The sequence below is a fragment of the Bubalus bubalis genome, chromosome X (assembly GCF_019923935.1).
Source record: "Bubalus bubalis isolate 160015118507 breed Murrah chromosome X, NDDB_SH_1, whole genome shotgun sequence".
NCBI classification, from domain to species: domain Eukaryota; kingdom Metazoa; phylum Chordata; class Mammalia; order Artiodactyla; family Bovidae; genus Bubalus; species Bubalus bubalis.
Genome location: NC_059181.1, coordinates 57,044,089 through 57,062,652, shown reverse-complemented (window position 1 = coordinate 57,062,652; position 18,564 = coordinate 57,044,089). Strand labels below are relative to the sequence as shown.

Below are 18,564 nucleotides of genomic sequence, written 5' to 3'. Positions count from 1 at the left end.
TTGGACACCTGTGTGTGCATGGGTCTAAAGGTGTGAAAAGGCAAGTTGTGTGTTTGCCTGTGGGAATGGGTAGTGATAGTGAGAGAAATACACTGAAACAGACCCAGAATCATGATCCTGTCTTAAGGAGTTTGTGCGATGGTTAGGTGGGGACAGCCAATAGGGAGCCAAAGGGGGAAATTTTAGTTATCACCAACCTAGAGGGCTGGGAGCCCCAGCAGAGAAAATGTAGACATAGCCTAGAGCAGCGGTTCTCAGCAGGAGATAATCTCCCCCACCCGCAGAGGAAGTTTTGCAATTGGGGGATGCTACTGGAATCAGCAGGTAGTGGCAGCAATGCAGCTAAACATCCTACAACAGAAATGTCAATAGTGCCTAAGCTGAAAAAAACTCTGGTGCAGTGGACTGATTCTCAAACTTTTGGTCTCAGAATTCCTTCAAATTCTTAGGGATATCCAAAGAGCTTTTGCTTATGTCATGCAGTCTATGGAAAATTCCATGGCACACACAATAGAAAATGACCACGAAAAAGTCTTGTCGTGAATAGTTTTGACTTCGTGAACCGTGAAAGGGTCTCCTGAACGGGTTGAAAGCCAAAAAGGACCCTAGATTGAAAATCTCTGTCCTGGAATTTAAAGGTGGCACCTCTGGAACTGGAATTCCTGAGTTCCAACCACAACACCACTACTTACTAGTGGGGCAAAGTGAATTAACGTTTCTGGTCCTCAACATCCCCATTGTTTCCCATAGGCAACCTGCTGCCTAAGACTAGTTTATGTGCAATAAAACACCTAAACAGGGCCAACTATTATTATCAGTGCTGTAACTCCAATAAAAATATACCTGGCCTGGGGCTGACTTGCCTTCAACACTTTTGTCAAGAGGATAAATCTAGTTCACACAAGGAAGAGGCCCAAAGGCCTGGGTAGCGCCCTGGAAGTTATGCCCTCTTTTGCATTAGTTTCTGATGGAGAAGGGTAGTACAATGAAGGAAGGGCATCCTGGTCAGGCCTGCAAAGAGGCCACTCCCAGGATACAGGCGAGCGGTCCTCAGCAGAGCATGGGATAGAAAGGTCCTGGAAGCTTCCCCTGAGCACGTCCCAATATGTCCACCTTGGGGACCACTACCTCTACTTTCCACACAATCGTTTGTCCTGACTCAACATGGCGTTAGACTCCCCCAAGACACCTTGGTCCTCAGTTCCCAACTGGAGGATTTACCCCGCCTATTGCTGGCGGAAATCACCGCCCACGGGCCTATGCCTGCCCAGCCCCTCGACGAGTTCGAGCGCGAGGGTCCCTTTTCAAGATGGCCGTAGCCCCCTGGCTGTATGGGGGGCTCTGCTTCCGTTTCCGGGATCAAAATCCGGAAGTGGCAGTTGAGGGGCCCTTCCTATTCCCAGCGGCGGTGGTCGCTAGAGGAGGGCAAACAGTTATGGCGGCGGTCGCAGCGAATCCCGCGGATACGGCTGCGACTGCGGTCGACCACCGAAAGCCACAGCGTGAAAAGGTGCCGGGCCTGGAGAGCCAGCGGCGCCAGATCGAGAATGGGCGACGGCGTTCGCTGCGGGTCGGCGAAAGCTGGTAAGGCAGAGCTGAAAGCGGAGCCTCGGCTTGAGAGGACTGTGGGGCACGAGGCGGCGGAGGTCCACGTGAGAGCCGCCCTGAGGAGGAGGAATGGCCTATGGGACTGGGAACGAGAGGGGCGGGGAAGTGCCTAGTCTGAGAAAGAGGTGGGGCCTGTGCGGTGCAGCCTGATAGCGCGGCGCGATTTGGCGCGCAGAGGCAGGGGGCAGGTCATGAGAAGGCGAGGCCGCGGCGGCGGGGCGAGGCCAGCGAGGTGGGCCTTGGAACTTGGTAAGGAGGGGATCTCAACAACAGACCTGGGGAGCGTAGTCTGCGGGGCGTTACGAAGCATCTGGGGGCGGGCCGTGACTGCTGCGCGGCGCCTGAGAACGAACTCAATGCCGGTGACGTCTGGCTGAGGAGCGGATTGGGAGCCGGAGCGGGTGGGGGAAGAGGGAGGGAGTCGGACCCTGAGTGGTGGAGAGAGCTGGAGCCTGGGAAAGAGGCTTGTGACGAGGCCGAGGGGCGTGTCCTGAGGCCGCGGAGAGACTGCAGAGGGGAGGTGGTGCCCGTGAAGCAGAAAATGGCGCCTGCGAACGAGCAAGGCTTGTGAAGCGGCGAGGTTTTTGCCTCTGGCCAAGCTCATCGTCCCAGGACGGGAGAAAGTGCAGGTGATTGGCACGGGAGGGGCCTTCGATGTTACGTTTGTTTTCTGTTTTAGTAGTGCTTTGTTTTGTAATCAAGAAAAAACAGCTATTTTTAAAATATCAATGCGTATCTTGATAAATTGACTTGTTTAATTGATTTCTTTGCTAACCTCTGCTCGAAATGTACTGTTCCTGGGTTCATTTTATTTCTCGCCGAGTTGCATCTCGTTTTTTAAGTTGTGAAATACGTAAGACCTGCAAAGATTATATGAAACGTTTACGTAGGCCAGGTTGATGGACATTTTATAAAAATAAACGATCTGTACTTTTCAAAAATTTCAAGGTCGGGAAGAACTGTTCCAAGTTGAAGAAATTAACGGGATTTAACGAATGCATAACTAAATGCAATGTGTGATCCTAGATTGGATCCCGGAGCAGAAAAAATAAATTATTTAAAAATCTTTTTTTTTCACCTCATAAAGTGAACTTTCTTTTACTGTAAAAGATATGAATGAGGAAATTGATAAAATGTTTACCAAAGTCTGTAGACTAGATGTTAGTACTGCTAATTTCTTGGTTTTGATTATTGTATTGTGATTGTGAAAGATAATATCTTTGTTTTTAGGAAATTCATTTAGGGTTAAAGAACCGAAATATTTAAGGTTAAAGAACCATTGTGTAAGCAAGCTTACTGTGAAATGGTTGAAAGAATAGAATATATAAAGACGTGTTTAAAGAAATAATGACCGAGTAAGTGAGTAAAAATTTAAATTTGGAGAATCTTGAATGAAGGGCACGGAGAAATTCTTTGTATTATTTTTACGACTTTTCTGAGTCTATTTCTAAGTTAAAAATTTAAAGAATAATACAAAATTTGTGAATTAACCACCTAGGTTAAGATTCAGACCGTTACCTTAAGAAATTCTGTGCCGCTCCGGGATGAAAATTCCCCTCCCTGCCTGAATTTTTGATTTCGTTATCAGTTTCCTACCATTGTATGCATCCCTGAATAGTATTTGTGGTCTAAGCTTTCATTTTATGGGAGGATATGTGTGAAATCAGACTGGCTGCGTATCGAGTACCCTTTGCATCTATCAGGTGGGTACTCAGTATCTACATGACGTCATTGGTGACGGTAGCCTTGATCACTTGGTGAAGGTATTTGCTGGGTTTCTCCACTGTACTAGTACTATTTTCCTGTTTCTATACAGAGTGAGTCTTTATGTCCATCCTTACCTCAGAACGTTTCAACAGTCTTACTGTTTCATGCAGTGTAAATGCTGAAATTCTTACAGTGACTTGCAGGGCTTTACAGTTTCCAGGCTGGTGTCTGGCTGTGATGGTTTCTCCCATCTCTCTTCAGATTACCCTCCCCCCTTATTTTCTCCATCCGGCTGTATTGGCTGTATTGGACTCTTGGCATTCCTGCATTGCTGCAAGCAAGCTCTCACCTGAAAGCCTTTAGGATAGGAGTGAGGTTTGCTCCTTTTAGAGTTCTTTAATCACAGTACTAGTGAAATACATATTCCTGTTACTGGAGAGACAAGTTGAGATTCCCCAAATCGGAAATATGAAACCAAGCAGTTTTACTATTACACTATAGCTCCAGCAAGGTACAGCCTCAGTCCATCTTGAGAGTAAACGACAATAACAGAAATATTGCTATAGCCCATTTGGAGGTGTTCAGAAGGGCTTGCAGGCTTTAGTTCCTGCCCCATCTTACTTACTTTTACAGCCTTGTGACAATAGCCTTTAAAAGTATCCCACCCATACCAGGTTTCCTTTTGGTGTGTTGAAAGTGTTTTGGAAGTAGATAGAGTTTGTGGTTACACAACACTGAATGTACTAAATGCCACTAAATTGTTCACTTTTAAATGGTTAATTTTATGTTATTTGAATACTAAAATTAGGATGTGTCAATAAAAAGAATTATCCCATCAATGTTGGTTAAGCATTGAAGCCAGTTTAATTTGCTGTCTGTTTTATAAGGGGTCACTGGAGTGATCAGGAATTTTGTGTTCATAAAGCATTTCAAAGTCTCGGACCTATCCCAAATCATATACCTAAATATACATGTTAATATTTGCACTTTCTAGCTTTTGTCAACTGGCAGATCTGGGTGAGGGCATTTAATTTATTTGGCTATCTAAACTGATTAATTTCTGGGCGAAGCTTTAATTTTAAGAGAAAATTCAAATCAATGATAGTATAGCCTCCTTGGCAAATTTTCGAAAGTGAGCCATCCGAAGTTAAATCTGGGGTAGTGAAGGAGCCTCTGGTTGTTTGCAGGGTGTAGATAGTTTCCTAACAAGAGGTAGATAAGCATGAGCCTGTCTTTGTTCAGATCAAGGAAGGTGGCTGCCTGGGTGCAGTGTTGCAGAATCGATTGTGATGTGTGAAGGGAAAACAATTTATCTCCGGAACTTAAGAGACTAGCCAGTGTCCAAGGCGTATTTATCCTGTGTAACAGCTGTAGCAGCATTTGCCAACCAAACATGAAAATTTCAGTCGGTTTAGTTCTAGGGTCTTCATTAAAGGTTAGTGCTGTGCAGACTTCTCCTAAAGCTGTTACACAGGATAATTATGCCTTGGCCACTGGATCTAATGAAAGAGTGAAATAAATAATAGGCCTCCAACAATTCCCCTGTAATTGAGTCAGCACCCCTAGTATCTGCTCAGATTTTTTATGAACCAAAAAGGGAAAGGGGGTTGTGAGTCTAAAGTTCTAGAGGAGGGGATCTTTTGGTAGAAAGTTATTGTACTAGTCTTTGTTGCTTGAAAACGAGTATGCTCTTTAGCTTCAAAAGTACGCAGTTATTGAAAGGTTTTTATATTAGTATATCTAATTATATGTAATTAACCATAACTAACTTAGGAAGATAAACTTTCTTTTTGGTTTGTCATTTTTAAAAATTTTAAAAAGTTTGAAAAATGAAAAATTTTAGGTAAACCTAATGCATTCCTTTTGTAGGGTGATCTTTGTGTAGATCTTTGTGATATCTCCCAGAGATAGTTTAGGCAGAAAAGAACATTTGAACAATGTTACTATTCTTACTTTGGCCTGAATTTTGGAAAGACAAAGCAAGAATAGTTCATTGTTTTATATTTATTTCTGTATTTTTGGCTGCGTCAGGTCTTAGTTGCAGCGTGTGTACTCAGTAGCCCTGCAGCATGTGGGCTCTTACAGGGATCGAACCCCCATCCCCTGCATGGTAAGGCAGGTCTCAACCACCAACCAGCAAGGGAATCCCAAGAATAGTTGTTGTTGCTTTTTTTAAAACAAGATATAAATCGAAGTGAAGACAAGAAATATTTATAGTCAACCTTGTAAAACATACAGTGATAAATAGCAGTGATTATTGGGAGCTTAACTTTTCTTAAAAGCAAGAATTCTTTTTAAAAAGTGAGTTAAGAGAGGTCAAAAGGCACCAAGAGTTGACAGTAATTTGGTGACAAAAAAGGAGCTTCCAGTCTGGGCATAAGTTAACGTAGTCATTTTCTGGGGGGGGGGAAACAATTCTAATTATCCTCCTTTGGTACATTATTCATGTAACAATTTACAGAAACAACTTATTTATATCCATTTTTATTTATGTATTTAGGCTTATATAGATATATAAGTAATTTAGAACAGTGTAATTTATATCTGAATAAGCTAACAACCTTTTAATAAAATGAGTAGGAAATCATATCTTAGTTTATATCCATATTTCTGTTTCTCCATAATTATTATACCTAGCAATGTAATAATTAACCAAAATAACCGATATTTTCTCCAGACACAAGAAATCTAGAGGACAGACAATCTTGTTTAGTAATTTCTTTCCATAAGTACAAGTTTCATATCATTTGAACAAATTGGAGGAAACAGAAACATAAGTGACTTTAACAAGATCCATCTTATTTCTGTATATTAGCAATAAGAAATTAGAAAGTTAAAATTTTAGAGATACATTTACATTTGCAACCAAAAAAAAAAAAAAAACATGAGCATGTAGGGGTAAATGTAATGATGTGCGTGCTTTCCCATTAGACAGTGACAACTCTATATGTCCTGTCACCTGAGCTGACAGATTATGAGCCATCCCAATTCAGAAATGTTAAAAAAATTCAAAGTGTCTTTGAATTGAAAAAAACGTTGTAGTAATGTTTTGTGAAAATTTATGTAAAGCTTCAGTCTTCTATGAAGGCTTCAGAAATTCATGTTGTAGCCAGGTGTGGAGGTTTTGTTTACCACTCTAAATAAAAAGTTATTTTAATGTTAATTTTCCTTTAAAATCTGCTTTAAAAAAATCTGTTAAGCTGTGCCTCCTTTTGTGTCAAAGTTCCCATTAACAAGAAACTAGCTTTACTGAGTAAATTCACCTCATAGACCATCCACAGAAGCAGTTAAAACCTTGAAGGTACAAGTGGTAGAGGGTAAAGTCTGTGATAGAATCTTCTAGATGGGTGTCTGTGGCATGAACGACCAGGGTGGGGAGGGTGTGTGTGTGTGTCCCCAGCCTGAGTGAAGTGCGGGATCTGTGGGGGGTCACTGCAAACCGCCCCCCTCCAAATAAATAAAACAGCCCACAGAAAAGTTTGCCTATTTTGGGCAACATTCCAGGTTAACAAAGAAAAGTGCCATTTTAAAGAATCTAATGTATAGAGTTAAATAGCTAGAAAACCGTTATATATTTTTCATCCATTTTGTAGCTTTTTAAAAAGTTCTTATTTGAGGCTGTTAAATACTTTGGATAGCCTTCTATGTATCAAAAATTGCATAGCAGGAACTTCCCTGGCAATCTGATGGTTAAGACCGTCAGCTTCCACTGCAGGGGGGCATGATTTGATCCCTGGATGGGGAACTAAGATCATGCTGTGGGGCATGCCCCCCCCTAAAAAAAAGTCCATTGCAGAGCAGGTTTCTGTTGCAGAGCGACGAGGTGGGGGTCGGGGGGTGCCGACATGAGGATTATGTGTATGTGAACTTTGTTGTCTAAGCCCTAGGATTGGAATGATAACAGCTAAAGTTTATTTAGCACTTTCTATATATCATATTCTGCAGACTTGAGAATTTCTCATGGCATTCTACAAAGGCAGATTTCAGCAGTCCTAAATGTTTATCCTAGTAGTGCCTATAAAAGTGTCTCCTTTAAAAGAGAGCAGGTCAAACTGTACTTAAAGATGGTTCAGATGGTAAATTTTATGTTACATGTTTTTCACAGTTTTACACAGAGTGAGCTAGTCACCATACAATTAGAAATTTATTATAACATCAAAATAAATCCTAAAGACAAAAAAATTATTTTAAAGGTCACAGTGTGCAGTTTTTGAAGGAGGACTTTGTGATTCTTTTAGCAGTTGAAATTTTTTTAAATTTCTGAGTGGATTTTCCATATTTAGCAATCCATTTCTCAGCTGAAGAGTTTTGTATCCTGTACAAACATTGTGCATTCAAAAAATGGCTGAAGTCTTATAACATTAGCTGCAAATAACAATTATTTTGAATCTAATTTGATTGTGTTACCCCACAGACTAATACAAGTAAATTATCATTTATTCTATAATAAAATCTCATGTTTTCTGGCATCATGGTATGAGTTTGGTTTTGGTTGTTGTTTTATTTTTTAGCTCTGTATTAGTTTCAGATGTTCATGAAACTTATCCTCTTGGTAACATGTGGATATGTTTAGTCCAATAACCATGGGACGTGGTACCACACACCGCCAGATAACTGTGCGACACCCCTGTCACCTGTCTGGTCCAGGTTCCTCGTGGGGCATCACTGGTACAAGCAGTGGGAGGTGTACGTGCAGGGAAGAGATCAGGACTTCAGCACCTTCCCTGGCTGCATCAACAATGCTGAACTCTTTGAAGGTACCAGGCTTCTGCTTCCCCATGTCAGCTGAGCCCTGGACTTCTTGTCATCTCTGTCCCAACAATCATGAGCCCCTTCTCTGTGCTAGGTCATTGGTGAGATGGCCAGACTGACTCATCACTTTCCTTCCCTGATTGTTCCTCTGCCACCTCCCCCTGCCCTCCTGCAGACCAGGTAAACTGGCGCCTCAAGAAGGGATTGGTGGAAGGTGAGGACTATGTGCTGCTCCCAGCGGCTGCTTGGCATTACCTGGTCAACTGGTATGGTCTAGAGCATGGCCAGCCTCCCATTGAACGCAAGGTATAGTGGGTGGTGCGGGTGCTGCAGGGTGGGGGTTGACTTCTGGTGGGGGGAAGCGTAGGAAGAAGGCCTTAAAGGTCCAGGACAGGTCCAGATCTGTGTGTTCATGTCCGCTGTATCCATACACCTGGCTCTGCCCTTCTTAGGTCATTAGACGGTATCTTGCTGCATCCCCTGTGTTTGCTTGCCTGTGTGTGCTCACCTCACACAGCCTCATATGTGTGTCTGTGCCATGTGTGTTCGTCTCTGTGGATGCTCCTCTGATTGCAGAGGTGGTCACCCTGTGTCAGTGTGTGCACACGGTGGGTACGCCAGTGTGTGTACCCTTCCCTCCTTGCAGGTTGTGGAACTGCCTGGCATCCACAAGGTTGAAGTGTACTCAGTAGAACTGTTGCTTGTCCGGCACAGTGATATGGACACACCTCACACGGCTCAATTCAGCCAGACAGATTCTGTTGGTGAGCCCATGGGTCATGGAATGGATTGGCATTCCTGGCAACAGTCATGGTTCAGTGACCTAAGGAGTCTGAGGTCAAGAAGGAGGGGATCCTTCAGGGTGCCAGGAAGACCTTGAACAACGTGCACCATCTCCCTCCACAGACCTAGTTTTGCACACCGCTCGAGAGCAGTTTCTGGTGAGCCCCCAGGAAGAGACCCGGCTGTGGATCAAGAACGCGGAGGGCTCTTTTGAGAGGTTGTGCAACACCCGCATCACAGTGCGTGACGCCGCTCTCAAGACTGGGCAGGTGAGGGTGGGGAGGACTTGTTTGCCCACAGGCCATGCTCAGATTCAGAGAAGTGAGAGCTTGGTACCCATGGGCCCTCCATGAATGCCTTACCTGTTTTTTACTCCTCTTCCTCCAACCCAGGTGGTTGTCATGGAAACCCGAAACAAGGATGGCACTTGGCCCAGTGCCCAGCCACATGACACGTGAGCCGTCGGGGTTTCCGGTCCAGAGTGGGGTCCCACAGTCGGCACACTGAGCCCATGAGCACATTTTCTCTGTGCATGGTAGTTCTTCAGCTGATAAAAACTTCTCATCCGTTTCAGGAGCAGCACATTGGAGGAGGAAGAGGACTTCCAGGGCCAGCCAGGCATCTGTGGTCTTACCAATCTGGGCAACACATGCTTCATGAACTCGGCCCTGCAGGTTGGACCATGAGGTCTAGGTCTGGTGCAGCATGGGGGTGGATTCACGAATTGGAAATGGAGGACAGAGTTGGGGGCACTGCAGGGCAAGGTGTCAGGTTGGAAGCTAGGTCCGCACAGTCTGGCTTGATGTGCCCATGTTTTTTTCTGAAATACCCATGCCTTTCCTCTCCACTTGCTCCCTGCTCTCCCTAGTCTCCTCTCCTTCATCACCACATTCTTCTTTCTCCTGAAGTGCTGTTCTCTCCTCTCCCCTACTCCTCTGCCCATTCCTTTCTTTCCCCTTCATCCTCCTCCCCCTTCCTTTCATCCATCCCCACCTAGGTTACCTTTTTCTTCCCTTCACTCACCTGGCTCCTGCCTCCTACAGTGCCTCAGTAACGTGCCACAGCTCACCGAGTACTTCCTCAAAAACCGATACCTGGAGGAGCTCAACTTCTGCAACCCACTGGGCATGAAGGGGGAGATTGCACAGGCCTATGCGGACCTGGTGAAACAGGCGTGGTCTGGCCACCACCGCTCCATTGTGCCCCAGGTGTTCAAGGTGTGGCTCAGCCCTGGCTAGCCCCTATCTGCCCCCCAACCCCCACCCCCCACCCATCGCCTCCCTCATGCCTTGACGCCCCGCTCATCTCCTCAGACCAAGGTCGGCCACTTTGCGTCCCAGTTTCTGGGCTTCCAGCAGCATGACTCACAGGAGCTGCTGTCGTTCCTCCTGGATGGGCTACATGAGGACCTCAATCGCATCAAGAAGAAGGAATATGTGGAGCTATGTGATGCTGCTGGGAGGCCAGATCAGGTGGGTGCTTCCAGAAGACCCCCATCATGAGAGCCTTGTTAAAGCCACTAGGACCTCTGCCACAGGGATTTTCTGGCCCCCCTGGGGTACCCTCACCACTCCCCATTTTTGGTTAAGCTCATCTTCCCTGACCTCAGTCCCATCCTCGTCTTCACCATATCTCCACATCTGCTCCTACACCCAGTGAGAGTTAACTCCCACCCAGTCTCCTTCCCCAAGTAACCCCTAGCCCTGACAGTGAACAACACAGTCTCCGGGTGGCCCTCACTATAACTCTGTCTCTGGACTTTACCAGTGGCCTTAACCTTTACTCCCATGTGCACCCTGCCTGCAAACCATGGTTTTCCCCAGCCCCTGGCATCCCTCACCACTCAGCACTACACTGTCAACAGGAGGTTGCTCAGGAAGCCTGGCAAAACCACAAACGGCGGAATGATTCTGTGATCGTGGACACTTTCCATGGCCTCTTCAAATCCACACTGGTGTGCCCTGATTGTGGCAATGTGTCTGTGACCTTCGACCCCTTCTGCTACCTCAGTGTCCCACTGCCTGTGAGCCATAAGAGGGTCATGGAGGTCTTCTTTGTCTCCATGGACCCCCGCCGCAAGCCGGAGCAGGTATGAGGGGAACGAGGACTGGGGTGTAATGAGGGACCTGCACTCATAGAGTTGGTTTGATTACTCAGCCATACCTCAGGGTTTCCTGCACTAACTCACCACACATCCTTCTGCTCTTCTGTGGTTACCGTTTCTCCCTCAGCACCGGCTCGTGGTCCCCAAGAAAGGCAAGATCTCGGATCTGTGTGTGGCTCTGGCCAAACACACTGGCATCTCGCCAGAAAGGGTGAGGCTCTGCAGATGAAGGAAGGTGGGATACAGGGGCAAGGAAACCAAGGGAGGCAGAAAGGCCTGTGGGAGATCTTGCAGACTGATCGGTCCTCTCTCCGTAACCCATTCCCAGATGATGGTGGCTGATGTCTTCAGTCACCGCTTCTACAAGATCTACCAGCTGGAGGAATCCCTGAGCAGCATCTTAGACCGAGATGATATCTTCATGTGAGTAAGAAGACCAGGGGAGATGGGGGTTTCTTAGGAACCTCCTTTGTTAACCACCTTCCCTCTCCCTTCCTCAGCCTGCTCAGGGCTTCGGCCGTGTACCTTAGCAGGGCAGGCTGCTAGGGGCTGTCAGTGAGTGGGGTGAAATCCTTATGCCGGATGTCCTTGGGTGTTTTCTTCCTTATTATGTGAGGGAGGCTCCTGTTTATTTTATTCAGCACTTAACTAGTACCTCATATGTACCAGATGCTGATCTGCACTCCTTATTCACTTTGCAGGCCACAAAACCCAAATGATTTTTAAGATAGGGAATGCTAAGCTGCTTTCTGAACATAAAAGCATTCAGAACAAGTTTGGGACTTCCCTGGCAGTTAGGACTCTGTGCTTCCACTTCAGGGAGCATGGGTTCTATCCCTGATCAGGAACTAAGGTCCCACATGCCATGTGGTGTGGCCAAAAAGAAAAACATGTTTGAAATGTTTGGGTAACTGAAATAGAAGGTGCTTTATGAGTAGAAAAGTTCTTTGTAACCAAGCAGTTTTAAAAAAAAAAAAAATTTGTTTTAGATCCTTGTGTCACGAAAAATTTTTGTCAGCTCCCTCAGTGCTCTAATAACACCAAAAGACTTTATCTAATATCACATAAACAAGGTGCTGTGTAAATGATCCAAAACCCTGGGTGACTCTTTGGACCCTTTTAAAAATACTTTCAGGCTGTGAGTGGTGAGTGGCTGGAGCAACTGGGGCAGAGTCCTTGAATCCCTCTTGGGTATATTTATCAGATGGGACCTGATGTTCATCTCCCACAGATATGAGGTGTCGGGCAGGGCTGCTGTTGGTGAGAACTCCAGAGAGGATGTTGTGCTTCCCATCTACCTGCGGGAGCGCACCCCAGCCCGGGACTATAACAGTTCCTATTATGGCTTGATGCTCTTTGGGCACCCACTCCTGGTGTCAGTGCCCCGGGACCGGCTCTCGTGGGACGCCCTGTATCACATCCTGCTGTACCGCCTCTCGTGAGTCTGCGCTTCTGGGTCAGGTGGGGACGTGGGGTCAGAACTCAGAGCCGAGTGTCTAACCACTTGGTTGCCACCTTCCGTCCAGCTCCTGAAGACCGTTCAAACTTAACATGGCCAGAGAGTAACTTGTAGGTTTTTTTCTTCCTCTAAATTTCTGACTTTGCCACCACCTCACCTAGGTGCCAGGGATATAGGAGTGAACATGGCAGACAATGTCATCTTGTACTTAATTGTCTTTCTAGGAGAGTCTTGGTTATTTGTGTTTTGATCAATTTTTATTGTGCTTAAAACCCAGAGTCCCCACCAGGCAAACAGCAGCGCACTATCTGGCTTCACCTCCCTCACGTGGCACTTATGCATGCTCCTCGGAGGCCTTCCCCGATGGAGATGTGCAGCTGCTCATGTATCTGTATAACAGTGGCTTATCATACTTAAGATCCACACTCCTTAACTGTGGCCCACAAGATCCTCCATTGTCAGGCCATCTCTTCCCACGTTCCTGTAGCATCTCCTGAGACCTTCTGGCTCCTCCTCCACAACTGTGTGTGTGGGGGTTGACCCATGGCTTCCCATCATAAGCAAAGTAGACTTCGGGCTCTGTCCTCCCCGCCCTCGAGCCCCCTCCTTGAGAGTCTCCTCTGTTCTGTTGGCAGACGCTATGTGACCAGACCCAGCTCGGATGATGAGGATGACGGGGATGAGAAAGGTGAGGAAGAGGAAGGAGAGCGAATCCACAAGGATGAGTGTCTGTACATGGATCCACAAGGATGAGGGTCTCCCATGGCCTGAGGGAGGGTCAGTGGGTCAGTGGTGGGTCTGGGGTGGGTCTGACACACACACAGGGTCCACCTGGATGTGCATTGCTGCTCAGCCTGCTGGGGTTCGCACATTCCCACCTCTTACATCCTCCCCCAATTCTAGCAGACCTGGAGGATAAGGATAGGCTCCCTAAGCCTGGACGTGTGACTGAGGGCAGCTCCCGAGACCCTGGACTGGAGCAGGCTGGGCCTAGCTCCAGAGTCGTGAGCAGAAGTCGGGCCCCTGTGGACAACTCTCCTGGGCCATCTCACTGGCCCCAGAGGGCACGGCGCAAGCACCTCTTCACCCTGCACACAGTGAATTCCAATGGGACCAGTGACCGCTCGACCTTCAACGAGGATACCAATGGTGTCTCCTTAAGCTGTGAGCCAGGATTGGGAGGCGGGAGGGGGTATTCCTTGGCAGCAGGGCCCATAACCACCTCCCCTCGCCCCTAGCCCAGCCGTACATTGCCATCGACTGGGAACCAGAGATGAAGAAGCGTTACTATGACGAGGTGGAGGCTGAGGTAAAGGAGATCTAGGGGATGGCAGGGAGGGGGGTGCACTTTAAGTTGGCACCACACACCCTCTCCTACCTCAGCTGAGCCGTGATCACAGAGCTCCCGGGGCCTCAGATTCTTAACTTCAAAGTCCATGCCCTTAACCACTTAGTGTGCATCTTCCACCCCCACTCCTTTTTATCCCCCAAGGGAATGGCTACTCACTCCAGTATTCTTGCCTGGAGAATTCCATGGACAGAGGAGCCTGGCAGGCTACAGTCCATGGGGTCACAAAGAATCCAACACAACTGAGTGACTTTCACTTTTCATCCTCATACCTGCCATCCACTCCCCAAACCTAGGGCTACGTGAAGCATGACTGCGTTGGGTACGTGCTGAAGAAGGCACCAGTGCAGCTGCAGGAATGCATTGAGCTCTTCACCACCGTTGAGACCCTAGAGAAGGAAAACCCCTGGTAAGGGACCAGAACAGGGCCTCTGGGGGTGCTATTAGGTAGGACCACCTCTGCCCAGCCCCTGTTACCATTAAATACACCTTCCCCCACCTGCTCATTCGATCGCCTCCTGCCACTCAGGCCACCAACAACCCAAGCCTATTTCCACCTCAGAGCCTTTGCCCGAGCTGTTCCTTCTCCCAAAATCATCCTTCCTCCAGTTATCTACAAGACTTGACCTCCTTCATTTTGCTCAAGTCTCTTCAAATATCACCTTATCAGAGAGGCCTTCTCTTATTCTTCTGTTAAAAACTGCTCCTCCCCCAGCCATCAGCTCCCTCCATTCCTTCCCTGTGCCGTATTTGTCTGAGCCTAGCATTTCTTTCTTGCTCCATAACACCCCTTGATGTCACATCTTAGATTCTTCTCTTAAGTCGTTTTTTGTCTTTCTTGTTAGAGTGAGCCCCTTGAGAGTGAAAACATTTTAAGTTCACTGTGTGTCTCTTCTCATTGGTTATAATGGTGTGGGCTATGCAGTAGACACTCATTAGGATGTTGGAGAATAAGCGAAACAGAAAGAACTGAAAAGATAAAGCCAATCTCAAAAATAAGAGGAGCATCTCCACGAAGCAGAAAGGGAACAAATATGAAGTAGTGCCGTCTACTTCATATCAACAGTAGGCCGTCAGCAAATACCTGGCGAGTAAGTGAGTAAAACAGAAGAGAGAAAACCAGAGGGACAGAGGCAGGCTCAAAAAGATGACTAGGGTCTACCAGATCAGAAATCAAACAAAAACATGCCAGTACAAAAGTGCCTATGTTGGGCAATTGATAAGTACGTGGCAAGGTTTTAACAAGCATGCTAAAGTAACATAGGAGTAGGAGTAGCATCTCTGGACCAGATGTGGCCCATCAAAGCTACATGGCAACAAGAGCTCAGAAAGTGTCTTGTCTCCTGACCTGGGCTCCATCACTAGGTACTGCCCCACTTGCAAGCAGCACCAGCTGGCCACCAAGAAGCTGGACCTGTGGATGCTACCAGAGACACTCATCATCCACCTGAAGCGCTTTTCCTACACCAAGTTCTCCAGAGAAAAGCTGGACACCCTTGTGGAGTTTCCTATCCGGTCTGGGGCCTGGGGAGGCTGGCTGGGGGCAGGAGTTGGGTGGGGAGGAAGGCAGGGACTGGGGGAAGGGGGCGCCACTGATATTAACCCTTGCCACACCCACAGGGACCTGGACTTCTCTGAGTTTGTCATCAAGCCGCAGAATGACTCAGCCCGGGAGCTGTACAAATACGATCTGATCGCAGTTTCCAACCATTATGGGGGCCTGCGGGATGGACACTGTATGTACCCAGGGGCATGCTCAGGGCGGGGGCAATGGGGTTGGGATGTCCCAGTGGGTAAGTAGATGTGTGAACCAGTGGCGAGGTCATTGGTGTCGGAGGAGTGAGAGAGCCAACGTGGACCCTTCTTAGGGGCAGGAGGGTGGGTGAGGACCGCCTGTCCTCTCTTACAGACACGACATTTGCGTGCAACAAGGACAGCGGTCAGTGGCACTACTTCGATGACAGCAGCGTCTCACCTGTGACAGAGAATCAGATTGAGGTGATTCCTATCTTCCTTCCTCCCCTTCTCCCGACACCTTCTTCCCCAACCCACACTGACTCTTGTCTTCTCCTCACAGTCCAAGGCAGCCTATGTCCTCTTCTACCAACGCCAGGACGTGGCACGCCGTCTGCAAACCCAGGCCAGCTCGTCAAAGCCCCCGGCATCGTCTGCCTGTGGTGCCCCACCCAAATCAGAGTTCGTGGATGTAAACTGAGGGGCCCTGGCCCTGCCACCGGGAAGGAAGCTGTCCCGGCTCTCTTCCTTCCTGAAGCCACCCCCATTCTCTTAACCCAAGTTATAGGTGCCCCACGCCAGGCGTCACAGGCTTAGTTGTGGCTACTGTTCTCCTTGCTGCTATGTTGCGCTTTCCCAGGGAAGAAGAGGTCGTGTCTCCTTCCAGCATTGTGTTCCCTGCCCGTGTTTGCCCTTTAGAGCATTAATCTTCCCTTCTATTCTCTATTTATGATTCTGTCCTTCTTGTCCTCAATCTGGGGTGTTCTCAGGGGGTGGGGGTGGGGTGCACCTGAACAGAGTGTATTTTCTTATTGAGACCCTGTACCTTGCGCTGTGTATATATAAAAGTGCCAGTGTGTTCCTTGGCATTGTGGGGTTTTTTTTTCCACATCCTTAACCATGCACCAGTATTGTGCCTGTGTGCAGAGTGAATGCCAGGTGTGTGATGGCTGCTGCTCTTGAGTGCTCATTGAGCGCCATCTGTGTGCCAGGTCCTATTCTAAGTGCTTGTGAAGCGCCATCTGTGCGCCAGACACAATTCTCAGCACCAACTGCATGCCCAGTGTTTTCTAAAGCATTTTGCAAATATTGACTCATAATCCTCACAAGAGTCTCACACAGGAGTTGTCATTGCCAATTTCAGGTGGGGAAACAGATGCAGAGGTCAAGTAATTGCTCTAGTTATGTCCAGAGGTCCAGGCACCTCATCACTTACACTGGAAGTAGTAGTCCCCAAAGGGGATATTTGACCTCTGTGGACCCAGGATGGAAGTGGTAGTGGACATGACTTGTGCTCAGCTGCTGTGGGAAAGGTGTGTCTAGAACAGACAGGCATGTGTGGGGGCAAATGGCTGGGTTCTGGATATAAAGATACTAAACAGACCACCTCACAGGCCAGCAGTAGTGTCCTCTGAGAAGGGGGTACATCTGGCCCAAGCCACCCACAGTGACAGGACAGATGGGCTGTGTCTGTGTTGCCCCTATGCTTAGCCTCCCACCATGACTGCAGCTTCCCCACCAGGCAGGGTCCCTCCAGCCTCATCCCACAGAAGAGCGAGATAGAGCACCTCCTGTAGAATGGGTGCAGCATTGTGTGAGCATAAGATGCCACCTAAGCACTGCACAGCCCCCCCACTCCCCCCCCCCCACCAGCCGCCTGAGCCCTCCTGTGGGTGCCAGCTCTCACCTGAGAGAAACAGAGCTCCAGTGGGGACAACCGTGGGGCAGAATGGAGTGGACCAGCGTGCAGTATCTGGACATAGACAAGCACCCCAGCCCTTCACACTAAGGAAGGGAATCCTTATCAGGGCGGCTGAGAGATCATTCCGCCACCAAGCCTCCTGCCTTTGCACTGGGCCTGCAAAGCCCCCTCTGAGGGGCACTCAGCCCAGCCTTATCACCCACCAACCTTCAGTTGTGCTGTAGATACAGGCGAAATCGAGATAGTTGCTGTGAGGAACTCAGCTCAAACTGACTTAAGCAAAAAATAAAAATATTGGATCCAGGGACTCATAAGCTGTCATTTAGTCCTCACAACTGAAACTCCAGTACTTCACCTGATACGAAGAACTGACTCACTTGAAAAGACCCTGATGCTGGGAAAGATTGAAGGCGGGAGAAGGGGATGAGAGAGGATGAGATGGTTGGATGGTATCACCGACTCAATGGACATGAGTTTGAGTAAACTCTGGGAGTTGGTGACGGACAGGGAGGCCTGGCGTGCTGCAGTCCATGAGTTCGCAAAGAGTTGGACACGACTGGGTGACTGAACTGACTGAACTGAGGTCCTCACGAAGACTATATGGTTTAAGCACTATTACCCCGTTTTGAAGATGAAGCAAGCATGAAGAGCTGGTTCAAAATAAGTCCTCATTAGCTATGAATAATCAGTCCTGGACAAACATCCAAGTAAAAGGAATTAACTGAAAAGAACTTCCCTGGTTTAACCAAAGACACCTTGAAAAGACAACATGCCTAAGAATCAGGACAAATAAAAGACAACACAGTAACACAGAGACACAATAGACTCCTCAGCCATCAGTGTAAAACATGTTTATTCTGGTCATGGAAATAGAGATACATGTGAAAAAGAAATTTAAAACCTTTAAAAGTGAAAATGAAAACAAGTAAAAATAAGTTGAGAAAGAACCAAACAGAAGTGATAGATCTGAGCTGCTGCTGCTAAGTCGCTTCAGCCGTGTCCGACTGTGCAACCCCATAGACGGCAGCCCACCAGGCTCCCCCTTCCCTGGGATTCTCCAGGCAAGAACACTGGAGTGGGTTGCCACTTCCTTCTCCAATGCGTGAAAGTGAAGTCGCTCAGTGGTATCTGACTCTTCGTGACCCCATGGACTGCAACCTACCAGGCTCCTCTGTCCATGGGATTTTCCAGGCAAGAGTACTGGAATGGGGTGCCATCACCTTCATAGCAAAACTTAAGAATTATCTTTTATTTTTTTGTCTGGCTACTTACTGTGAAACTGATAAACATCTTTTACTATTGTGATTATGTAACTAACATTTGCTTAATACCATTGTATTATGGTTGGTCAACAGAAAATAATAGAA

General features: G+C 47.5%; 1 protein-coding gene across 11 annotated transcripts; it reads left to right on the top strand.

The window, feature by feature from the left end:
* Window positions 1–1,294: 1,294 nt before the first annotated feature.
* On the top strand, window positions 1,295–16,364 carry USP11 (ubiquitin specific peptidase 11). 11 transcript variants are annotated; one of them, XM_006058784.4, is made up of 21 exons: window positions 1,295–1,584; window positions 7,963–8,072; window positions 8,243–8,373; window positions 8,714–8,831; window positions 8,974–9,119; window positions 9,243–9,304; window positions 9,425–9,524; window positions 9,894–10,067; window positions 10,164–10,322; window positions 10,715–10,939; window positions 11,082–11,165; window positions 11,283–11,377; window positions 12,186–12,392; window positions 13,049–13,101; window positions 13,320–13,562; window positions 13,652–13,722; window positions 14,058–14,170; window positions 15,127–15,276; window positions 15,382–15,497; window positions 15,671–15,759; window positions 15,839–16,364. In XM_006058784.4, the coding sequence occupies exons 1-21, from the start codon at window positions 1,310–1,312 to the stop codon at window positions 15,974–15,976; spliced, it is 2,859 nt and encodes a 952-aa protein (XP_006058846.1). In that variant the 5' UTR covers window positions 1,295–1,309; the 3' UTR covers window positions 15,977–16,364. The 11 variants fall into 11 exon arrangements, with proteins under 11 accessions (XP_006058846.1, XP_006058844.1, XP_006058845.1 ...); XM_006058782.4 differs by having other exon boundaries at window positions 13,320–13,577; XM_006058783.4 differs by having other exon boundaries at window positions 13,317–13,562.
* The last annotated feature ends 2,200 nt before the right edge of the window (window positions 16,365–18,564 follow it).